The following is a 10,889-nucleotide window of genomic DNA, read 5'->3' on the forward strand; positions in this document are numbered from 1 at the left end:
AATAGAGGTCTCATACAATATTTGTCCTTTTGTGATTGACTTATTTCACTCAGCATAATGTCCTCCAGTTTCATCCATGTTATGCTTCGCAGATTCATCAGTTCGTCATCATTGTGTAATACTCCATTTTGTGTATGTACAATACTTTATCCATCCATCTGTTGATGGGCATCTAGGTTGTTTCCATCTTTTTTTATTGTGAACAATGCTGCAATGAACATGGGTGTGCATATGTCTATTTGTGTGATGACTCTTATTTCTCTAGGATATATTCCTAGGAGCGGGATTGCTGGGTCATATGGTATTTCTATTTCTAGCTTTCTAAGGAAGCACCATATTATTTTCCAAAATGGTTGTATCATTTTACATTCCCACTACCAGTGTGTAAGAGTTCCCATCTCCCCGCAGCCTCTCCAACATTTGTTATTTCCAGTTTTTTTATTTGTCAAATGCATCAATTCTTCTTCAGTCGGTCTTCCTTATTCATTGTCCAGCTTTTGCATGCATATGAGGCAATTAAAAATATGGCTTGTATATGTATAGCCTGAAATAATCACAGAAGAACAGATTCTACATTTTAAAATACGAATTTTCCAAAATGTTAGCCCTACACTTAAAGTTCATTTGTGCCAAATGAGCATCAGCTAACTCAGTTTCTTAATATTTGCAATCACTGAAGAAAATAAAGCTTGTTGAATGAATGAACAGAACACATAGTGCCAGAGGGATTCCACTCTGAGGATCTGGATTCCTACTGTGGTGGAGACACCTAAATGGTCTCCAGGAATCATTCTCCTTTCTTACTTTAAGTAATAGAACAACCACCTCCTCCATTTTGAGTTTTAATCGGGAACACAGCTGCCTAGTTAGGGACTCTATTTTCCTGCATCTCTTGTAATTTGTTGTGGCCATGTGACTAAATTTTGGCCAATAGGATATAAGCAGAAGTGTCATGTGTAACTTAAAACTGCTCGTCCTGGACTTCTTTCCCCCTTCCTGCTGGCTGGGAATCAGCGACAAGAACCTACTGGCCAGCTGGATCCCTGGATGACTTCATGGACCTGCTCACTTACCTCCTGAACTGCTGAATTTGAGAAAAACTTCTATCTTGTTTTAGCCACAAGGGTTTTGGCTCTTTTTGTTACAGCAGTTTACACTGTATCCTCACTAGTACAACTATAGTTCCATTATTTTTTTTTTCCTGATAAGCCCAACCAATAACTTTTTATTATCCACCAAGAACTTTTTGATTATCCACCACTTTTTAAATTGAGACAACATAAAAGCCAATTTAATGTAATTAAGTAACATTTATTTTACATAAAACAATTTCCAAAGAATACATTTAAAAACCATCTAGATACTGATTTTATTGCATTACAAAAAATTGAGAGGCACAATTGAAGTATTCAAATAACTTGTGAGGGGTGGAGGTGGGGGCCTATGACTGCTGTCCACATTGTTCTTCATCATTTGAAGGCTCTGGGTACAAGAGTCCTTACCAAGAAGCAGTAGTGCACTTTCATTTAGTAGGAATAAATCACAAAAAATATACACTTTAATACAGAAAGTGTTATTATATTGTCACTTTAGATTACTTATAAAAACTTCACTTTGAATTGCACAAAAGTTCTCTTTAAAATTGACAACCCTCAGGAGACAGAGCTTAGAAGCATCTGTCTAAATAATTCATTACACATAATTAGGTTTCCATTTCTCCAGAGATTAAAAAGAAATCTACGAAGAATTACATTATTTAAGTGGGACATTTAAAAATCTTTCATAGGAAAATAGGTTTTTACACATTTGTCCCTAGTTAGCTAAATTTATTGTCTTCCTACTTTAGAAGCAAAACAGATCACAGAATAGCCAAGGCTTTAAATCAGAGTACCTATACCACAGTATAGTGTGGAAGTGTTTACATTAATTCATTTTGTGTATCATTCTACTGTAGTACCAAATTATCAAAAAGGCACATGGGTACGTTCGCAGTGATTTCAATCATGTTTAAAAACAAAAATATTAAATGCATTTCCCAATCCACGTAATACAGAATCCATGAAATTTCTGCAGGCACTTCACTTTCCATAGAATTTCTTGTTCAGCAGGTAAATAAGAAGGTTTACATTCACTTTAACCTTATCAAACATTTTCATTACAGCTACTCCTTCATACTGCAGCTGAAGTAAATCCTGTAATTTTAAAGAACATCATTAAATCTCAACTTTGACATTTCACACACATTAAAAATATACTATAAGAATTTATTTGTTGGTCAAAATAAGATTCAATTGCCCTAACAGCCTGGATCAGGGAGTTCTTAAACTTCAGTGTGCATCAGAATCACCTGGTGAAAAATAACCAAAAACCCAAACCAAATCCACTGCCATCGAGTTGATTCTAACTCATGGCACCCAGTTAAAACACAGATTACTGGGCTCCAACCCCCAGAATTTCCTCATGTTGTAACTCAGGGATGAGGCCCAAATATTTGCATTTTTAACAAGTTCCCAGGAGGTGATACTGTTGGTCTGGGTGTCACCCTGAGAATCACTCACCTAGATGAAAGAAAATAGGTTTTTAGAACTGATAAAGATTGTATGAAAAAAAGCCATTATCATTAAGCTAGTATCAAACATGGGGTTGCCAAGAGTCTGGAATCACTTGACGACAACTGGTTAATATCAACCATATAATTTCAATTTTTAATTAAAAAATTGAAAACGCAAATAGTCTGGCTTGATAGGCTATATCCTTCAGAAGAGTGTTTTTTTTCTAAAGTAGGGTGAGCAAGACAATTCACAGGAGTAAGAAAAATATTAGAACTCCTAGTTATTTTTTTCTCATTCTTTAAACGTTTTGATTTTGTACGTATTTTATAAACTGAACCAAACCTGTTGCCGTCGAGTTGATTCCGACTTACAGCGACTCTATAGGACACAGAAGAACTGCCCCACAGGAATTTCAAGGCTGTAAATCTTTACAGAAGCAAATTGCCAAATATTTCTCCTGAGGCACAGATGTTGAATTTGAACTGCCAACCTTCCAGTTAGCAGCCAAGTGCTTAACAAGATCCTCAGGGAGATGAACTGACACAGTGGCTGCAACAATGGGCTCAAACACAGCAGCGATTATGAGGATGATGCAGAACTGAGCAGTGTTTCATTCTGCTGTACATAGGGTCTCTATGAGTTGGAACAGGTTAGATGGTACCTAACAAGAACGTATTTTATAAAGTACGCATTAGAGTACCAGGGTAGAAGCATGTGTTGTTGTTGACTCTATACCAAAGTCTTTCACTTCCGTCAATAAGTGCTTCAGGTCCTCTTCACTTTCAGCAAGCAAGGTTGTGTCATCTGCATATCACAGGTTGTTAATGAGCCTTCCTCCAATCCTGATGCCCCATTCTTCATATAGTCCAGCTTCTTGGATTATTCGCTCAGCATACAGATTGAATAAGTATGATGAAAGTATACATTCCTGATTTTAAACTATGCAGTATCCTCTTGTTCTGTTTGAATGACTGCCTCTTGGTCTATGTACAGATTCCACATGACCACAATTAAGTGTTTTGAAATTCCCATTCTTTGCAATGTTATCCATAATTTGTTATGATCTACACAGTCGAATGTCTTTGCATAGTCATTAACACACTTGAATATATTTCTGGTATTCTCTGCTTTCAGCCTAGATCCATTTGACATCAGCAATGACATTCCTTGTTCATGTGCTCTTCTGAATCTAGTTTGAATTTCTGGCAGTTCCCTGTTGATGTACTGCTACAACCGTTTTTGAATTATGTTCAGCAAAATTTTACTTTTGTGTGATATTACTGATATTGTTTGATAATTTCTGCATTCTGTTGGATCACCTTTCTTTGGAATGGGCATGTATATGGATCTCTTCCAGCTGGCTGGCCAGGTAGTTGTCTTCTAAATTTCTTGGCATAGATGAGTGAACGCTTCCAGCATTTCATCCATTTGTTGAAACATCTCAACTGGTATTCCTCCATCAATTCCTGAAGCCTTGTTTTTCGCCAGTGGCTTCAGTGTAGCTTGGACTTCTTCCTTCAATATAATTGGTTCTTGATCATGTGTTACCTCCTGAAATAGGTGAACGTCAACCAACTCTTTTTGGTACTGGGACTCCGTGTATTCCTTCCATTTTCTTTTTATGCTTCCTGCGTCGTTCAATAGTTTGCCCATAGAATTCTTCAATATTGCAACTTGGGACTTGAATTTTTTCTTCAGTTCTTTCAGTTTGAAAAATGTTGAGCATGTTCTTCCCTTTTGGTTTTCTAATTCCAGCTCTTTGTACATTTCATTATAATACTTTACTTTGTCTACTCGAGCTGCCCTTTGAAATCTTCTGTTCACCTCTTTTACTTCATCATTTCTTCCATTTGCTTTAGCTACTCTATGTTCAAGGGCAAGTTTCAGAGTCTCTTCTGACATCCATTTTGGTCTTTTCTTTCTTTCCTGTCTTTTTAATGACCTTTTCCTTTCTTCATATATGATGTTTTTGTGGTCATCCCACAACTTGTCTTGTCTTCAGTCATTAGTGTTCAATGCTCTATTCTTGAGATGGTCTCTAAATTTAAGTGGGATATACTCAAGGTGGTACTTTTGCTCTTGTGGACTTGTTCTAATTTTCTTCAGCTTCACCTGGAACTTGCATAGGAGCAATTGATGGTCTATTCCACAGATGGCTCCTGGCCTTGTTCTGACTGATGATATTGAATTTCTCCATCCTCTCTTTCCACAGATGTACTGGATTTGATTCTGTGCATTTCATCTGGTGAGGTCCACACATATGGTCGCTGTTTGTTGTTAAAAAAAGTATTTCCAATGAATAAGTTGTTGGTTTTGCAAAATTCTATCATGTGATCTCTGGTGTTGTTTCTATCACTAAGGCATATTTTCCAACTTTCATATTCCAATCATCAGTAATTATCAATGCATCTTGATTGCACATTTGATCAATTTCAGACTGCAGAAGTTGGTAAAAATCTTCAATTTCTTAATCTTTGGCACTAGTGGTTGGTATATAAATTTGAATAATAGCTGTATTAACTGGTCCTCCTTGTAGGCATATGGATATTATCCTATCAGTGACTGCATTGTACTTCTAGAACTTGAAATGTTCTTTATGACAATGAAGCAATGCCATTCCTCTTCAAGTCATCATTCCTGGCATAGTAGACCATAAGATTTTCTGATTCAAAATGGCCAAAACCAGTCCATTTCAGCTCACTAAAACCTAGGATATTGATTTTTATGCGTTCCATTTCATTTTTGACAACTTCCAATTTTCCTAGATTCGTACTTCGTACATTCCACATTCCAGTTATTAATGGATGTGTACAGCTGTTTCATCTCATTTTGAGTGGTACCACATCAGCAAATGAAGGTCCCAAAAGATTTACTCCATCCACGCCATTAAGGTCAACTCTAATTTGAGGAGGCAGCTCTTCCCCAGTTGTATTTTAAGTGCCTTCCAACCTGAGGGGCTCATCTTCCAGCACTGTCAGACAATGTTCACTGTTATTCGTAAGGTTTTCACTGGCCAATTTTTTTTAGAAGTAGATCGCCAGGTCCTTCTAGTCTGTCTTAGTCTGGAAGCTGTTCACCATGGGTGACCCTGCTGGTATTTGAAATATCAGAGGCACAACTTCCAGCAGCACAGCAACACGCAAGCCACCACAGTACTACAAACTGACAGATGAGCGGTGGAGAAGCATGTACACTTGATAAACAAGTATATACATATAGGGAGAAGTGCTTATGTTATTTACTGATGTAGTTGGGTGATAAAAGTTGTAGATCACTGTACAAAGCAGCTCTTTCCTGATCTAGAATACTTCTGTCCCTGTATTGAGATAAGATCCCCGTTCTCAAGTCAGTGTATCATTCTGTTTTTCACTGCTATCATACAAACAAAGGAAATCAACTCTCTTATTGAAATAAACACCTCGGTCACATCAGCCATATGCATGAGGTAAAACAGTAACATTTCCCAATAACCCAGGATAGGAGGCTTTCCCCAAATGTAAGATAGCATCCCTAAAGTCCTGCAAAACTAATACCTAGGTCTCATTTTCTTTTTTCTAGCTCTGGAAACTTCTTGGTTCTTAATGATAATCCCTGATGTCTATATTAAGTGACATCAACTGCAAAAGTTGGAGTGATCTTTGAGCAAACTTTGGCTCTTGCCACCTTTCTCCTCCACTTCCTCAGTTACCTCCAACTGCACTCAATTGCTGTTGTGCGCTGTCGAGTTGACTCTGACTCACAGTGACCCCATGTGACAGAGCAGAACTGCCCCATAGGGCTTCCTAGGCTGTCCTTTCTTCCATGCAGCCACTGAGCGGGTTCAACCTGCTGATCTTTTGGTTAGCAGCCAAGCACTTAACCACTGCACCACCAGGGCTCCTTCACACTCAACTAAACCCCTACATTATTCAGATGTGTTTCCAGGACTGGAATTCCTTTAGTCAAGGAATGCTTTCATCTATTAAAATGTAGTGGGGACTCACTTTTCTTCTGGGAAACGCAGTATTTGTTAAAGAAAAGTCTCTTGGAAAAAGAGTTACATCAATATAATTAGGTTGAGAAGGAATGGTTTATTTATGTACAGGAATTAGCACAGCCTCCAAGCTAGGGAGCAGAGAAAATATGACTGCGCTTGTGGTTGGAAGACCAGAGTTTAATCTTTGCTCTGCCATTTGCTATTTTCTGACCCTGCAAATCAAAATCTCTCTGAAGTTCTGCTTTCTTGTGTGTAAATTAGGGTAACAGTGCCAACCCAATCTCACAGGGTGCTATTGAGCATATGAGATGGAGGTATCTGCAAACCCTTTGTAAGCCACCCTTGTCTCTTCAGGATCAACTGGAATCCTGTGAGAAAAGAGTGCAGCAGAGTGATGAAGACAATTCTACCACAGAACTGCCCTTGGAGGCCCAGATAAATAGGTGCTGTTTCCATTTAAAAACTTTTATGCCAAAGAGAAAAAGTCAATTACTTCTCTACATTGATCCTGGGTTAATGATTAAGGAGTTAGGGGTGGAGGAATTAAATATTTGGTGGGCTGTCTCCCATTTTTTTTCACATAAACCGGCTTTTTCAGTTTCTGTTCAAATGAATTTGGCTTAAATCTGGCTCTTACGACAAAGCAGAAATAAATCTGGCTCTTATGAGAAAGCAGAAATAACTCATATTGCACCATTTTTCTATTTAAAGATACCTGTTTTGAACAATGTCTTTCATTCTTATGATTTCACACATTTAACAGATTTAAGAAAATGATGTCTAAGCCATTCTAAGTAGAACAAAGGAAAGGGAGAGAAAGGAGAAATAAGATCAGGAAAGCTCCAATCCTGGGAAAACTCAGTCTTAGAAAGACATGCAAGTTTCTAATAAAAGGGGACTTTCTAGCCTTTATTTAATAACTCTGAATACTTATATTATTATTTTGTGTAAGTTTTAAAATAGAAACAAAGCTTAGAAAAACTTAACTGCTATGATTCAAGATTTATCTTAAGGTTCCAATAATTGGAAAAATCAAAGCTTTAAAAAAAAAGCCATCAACATTGAAAAAAGAATATTGACAAGTCTTGCATTAGTCTTCTGTTCCATTTCCTTGTTGTCACGAACAGTGCAAGCCAGGGGAGCCAGGCATGACCAACACTATACACCCCCAGTCTGCAGAAATCCCAGCTTACCTGAATATTGAGCTGCACCTTTTCCATTTCGACACCGAGGAATTTTGCTCTGACTTCGAAGATGCCCACATCTTCAGTAGATATGATATCAAACATAACATTTTTAAACCTGATGAAGAAAGGAACATTCATACATGTAGAATTATAAATATATGCTTAAACCTGAACCAAAGACCAGACTTAATGGTTTGACTGAGACTGGAGGGACCCCAGCAGACATGGCCTCCGGACGCTCTGTTAGCCCAAAACTAAAACCATTCCAGAGGCCAACTCTTCAGACAAAGATTAGACTAGACTATGGGACATAAAATGATACTTGTGAAGAGTGTGCTTCTTAGCTCAAGTAGATACATGAGACTGAACTGGCAGCTCCTGTCCAGAGGTGAGATGAGAAGGCAGAGAGGGTTGGAAGCTGGTTGAACAGACACAGGAAATCTGGGGTGGAAAGGAGGAGTGTGCTGTCATAGTACAGGGAGAGCAACTAGGGTTAGATAACAATGTATGCATACATTTTTGTATGAGGGACTAACTTGAATCGTAAACTTTCACTTAAAGCACAATTAAAAAAAACAAAAAAACAAATTAACAGGATCCCAAGTTACTATTCTTAGTGAATGGTCTCTTGGGAAAAGTCTAAGGAAGTTACAAAAAACCTCCTGTTATCGTCCCCCCATTGTGCTTTCCAAACACTAGGTTAGGTAGTGATTGTTGAGATCTGTAGCTCCTAGAACACTGTAGCAGGTGCTTCATTACAAAAGAAATGTAAGATGTGGTCCTTTTCCTTAAGCACTGTATAATATAGTTGGAAATACAGGATAGTCACAGAACACTAGAATTATATATTGATCCGTACTGCTCACAGAAAGAGCCCTGGTGGTGCAATGGTTAAGTGCGAGGCTGCTAACCAAAAGTTTGGCAGTTCAAACCTACCCAGCGGCTCTTTGGGAGAAAGACTTGGTAATCTGCTTCTGTAAAGATTAAAACAAAAACAAAAAATAAAATCAAACCCACTGCTGTCAAGTCACTTCCAACTTACAGTGACCCCACAGGGTTTCCAAGGCTGTAAATCTCTATGGAAGCAGACTGCCACATCTTTCTCCTATGGTTTCGAACCGCTGACCTTTTGGATAGCAGTTGATCACTTTAACCACTGCTCCACCATCCATAAAGATTACAGCCTAGAAAACCCTGTGGGGCAGTTCTACTCTGTCACGTGGGGTTGCTTCTTGTTGTTAGGTGCCGATGAGTCGGTTCTGACTCATAGCAACCCTATGTACAACAGAACAAAACACTGCCTGGTCCTGAGCCATCCTCACAATCTTTGTTATGCTTGAGCCCCACGTGGCAGCCACTGTGTCAATCCATCTCACTGAGGGTCTTCCTCTTTTTTGCTGACCCTCTACTTTACCAAGCATGATGTCCTTATCCAGGGACTGATCCCTCCTGAAAACATGTCCAAAGTATGTGAGATGTAGTCTCATCATCCTTGCTTCCAAGGAGCATTTTGTTTGTTCTTCTTCCAAAACAAATTTGTTCGTTCTTTTGGCAGTCCATGGTATATTCAATATTCTTCGCCAACACCACAATTCAAAGGCATCAATTCTTCTTCAGTCTTCCTTATTCATTGTCCAGCTTTCGCATGCATAAGAGGTGATTGAAAGTACCATGGTTTGGGTCAGGCGCACCTTAGTTTTCAAGGCGACATCTTCGCTTTTCAACACTTTAAAGGGGTCTTTTGTGGCAGATTTGCCCAATGCAATGCGTCTTTTGTGCTGTTTCCGTGGGTGTTGATTGTGGATCTAAGTAAAATGAAATCCTTGACAACTTCCATCTTTTTTCTGTTTACCATGTTGCTTATTAGTCCAGTTGTGAGGATTTTTGTTTTCTTTATGTTGAGGTGCAATCCACACTGAAGACTGCAGTCTTTGACCTTCATCAGTAAGTGCTTCAAGTCCTCTTCACTTTCAGCAAGCAAGGTTGTGTCATCTGCATAAGGCAGGTTGTTAATAAGTCTTTCTCCAATCCTGATGCCCTGTTCTTCTTCATATAGTCTAGGTTCTCGGATTATTTGCTCAGCATACAGATTCAATAGGTATGGTGAAAGGATACAATCCTGACACACACCTTTCCTGATTTTAAAACATGCAGTATTCCCTTGTTTAGTTCGAACAACTGCCTCTTGATCTATATACAGGTTCCTCATAAGCACAATTAAATGTTCTGGAATTCCCCTTCTTCCCAATGTTATCTATAATTTGTTATGATTCACACAGTCAAATGCCTTTGCATAGTCAATAAAACACAGGTAAACATTTTTCTGGTATTCTCTGTTTTCAGCCAGGATCCATCTGACATCAGCAGTGATATCACTGGTTCCATGTCCTCTTCTGAATCTGGCTTGAAATCTGGCAGTTCCCAGTCGATATACTGCTGCAGACGCTTTTGAATGATCTTCAGCAAAATTTTACTTGCGTGTGATATTATTGATATTGTTCAATAATTTCTGCATTTGGTTGGATCACCTTTCTTGGGAATAGGCATAAACATGGATGTCTTCCAGTCTGGTGTCCAGGTAGCTGTCTTCCAAATTTCTTGGCATAGACGAGTGAGTGAGCATTTCCAGCGCTGTATTCAGTTGCTGAAACATCTCAATTGGTATTCCGTCAATTCCTGGAGACTTGTTTTTTGCCAGTGCCTTCAGTGCAGCTTGAACTTCTTTCTTCAGTACCATGGGTTCCTGATCATATGCTACCCCCTGAAATGGTTGAACATCGACAATTTCTTTTTGGTATAGTGACTCTGTGTATTCCTGCCATCTTCTTTTGATGCTTCCTGTGTCGTTTAATATTTTGCCCATAGACTCCTTCAATATTGTAACTCGAGGTTTGAATTTTTTCTTCAGTTCTTTCAGCTTGAGAAATGCTGAACGTGTTCTTCCCTTTTGGTTTTCTATCTCCAGCTCTTTGCACATGTCATTATAATACTTTATTTTGCCTTCCTGAGTCATCCTTTGAAATCTTCTGTTCAGTTCTTTTACTTCATCATTTCTTCCTTTTGCTTTAGCTACTTGACGTTCAAGAGCAAGTTTCAGAGTCTCTTCTGACATCCATTTTGGTCCTTTCTTTCTTTCCTGTCTTTTTAATGACCTCTTGCTTTCTTCATGTATGA

At 38.5% G+C, this 10,889-nt stretch overlaps 1 protein-coding gene across 8 annotated transcripts in view; it reads right to left on the minus strand.

Moving 5' to 3' along the window:
- Positions 1-1,304: 1,304 nt before the first annotated feature.
- Positions 1,305-10,889, minus strand: part of IQGAP2 (IQ motif containing GTPase activating protein 2) — a 333,035-nt gene continuing 323,450 nt past the window's right edge. For 5 of the 8 annotated variants that reach the window (XM_023729497.1, XM_023729493.1, XM_023729492.1 and 2 more), the window contains exons 36-37: positions 7,722-7,830; positions 2,070-2,192 (exon numbers count right to left, since the gene is read on the minus strand). In XM_023729497.1, the coding sequence (XP_023585265.1) occupies positions 2,079-2,192; positions 7,722-7,830 (223 nt within the window). In that variant the 3' untranslated portion in view covers positions 2,070-2,078. Of the gene's footprint in view, positions 2,193-7,721; positions 7,831-10,889 lie in introns of all 8 variants that reach the window. The other 3 variants (XM_023729491.1, XM_023729494.1, XM_004374483.2) reach the window with 3 other exon arrangements.

Source organism: Trichechus manatus, unplaced genomic scaffold (assembly GCF_000243295.1).
Source record: "Trichechus manatus latirostris isolate Lorelei unplaced genomic scaffold, TriManLat1.0 scaffold00029, whole genome shotgun sequence".
Classification (NCBI taxonomy): Eukaryota; Metazoa; Chordata; class Mammalia; order Sirenia; family Trichechidae; genus Trichechus; species Trichechus manatus.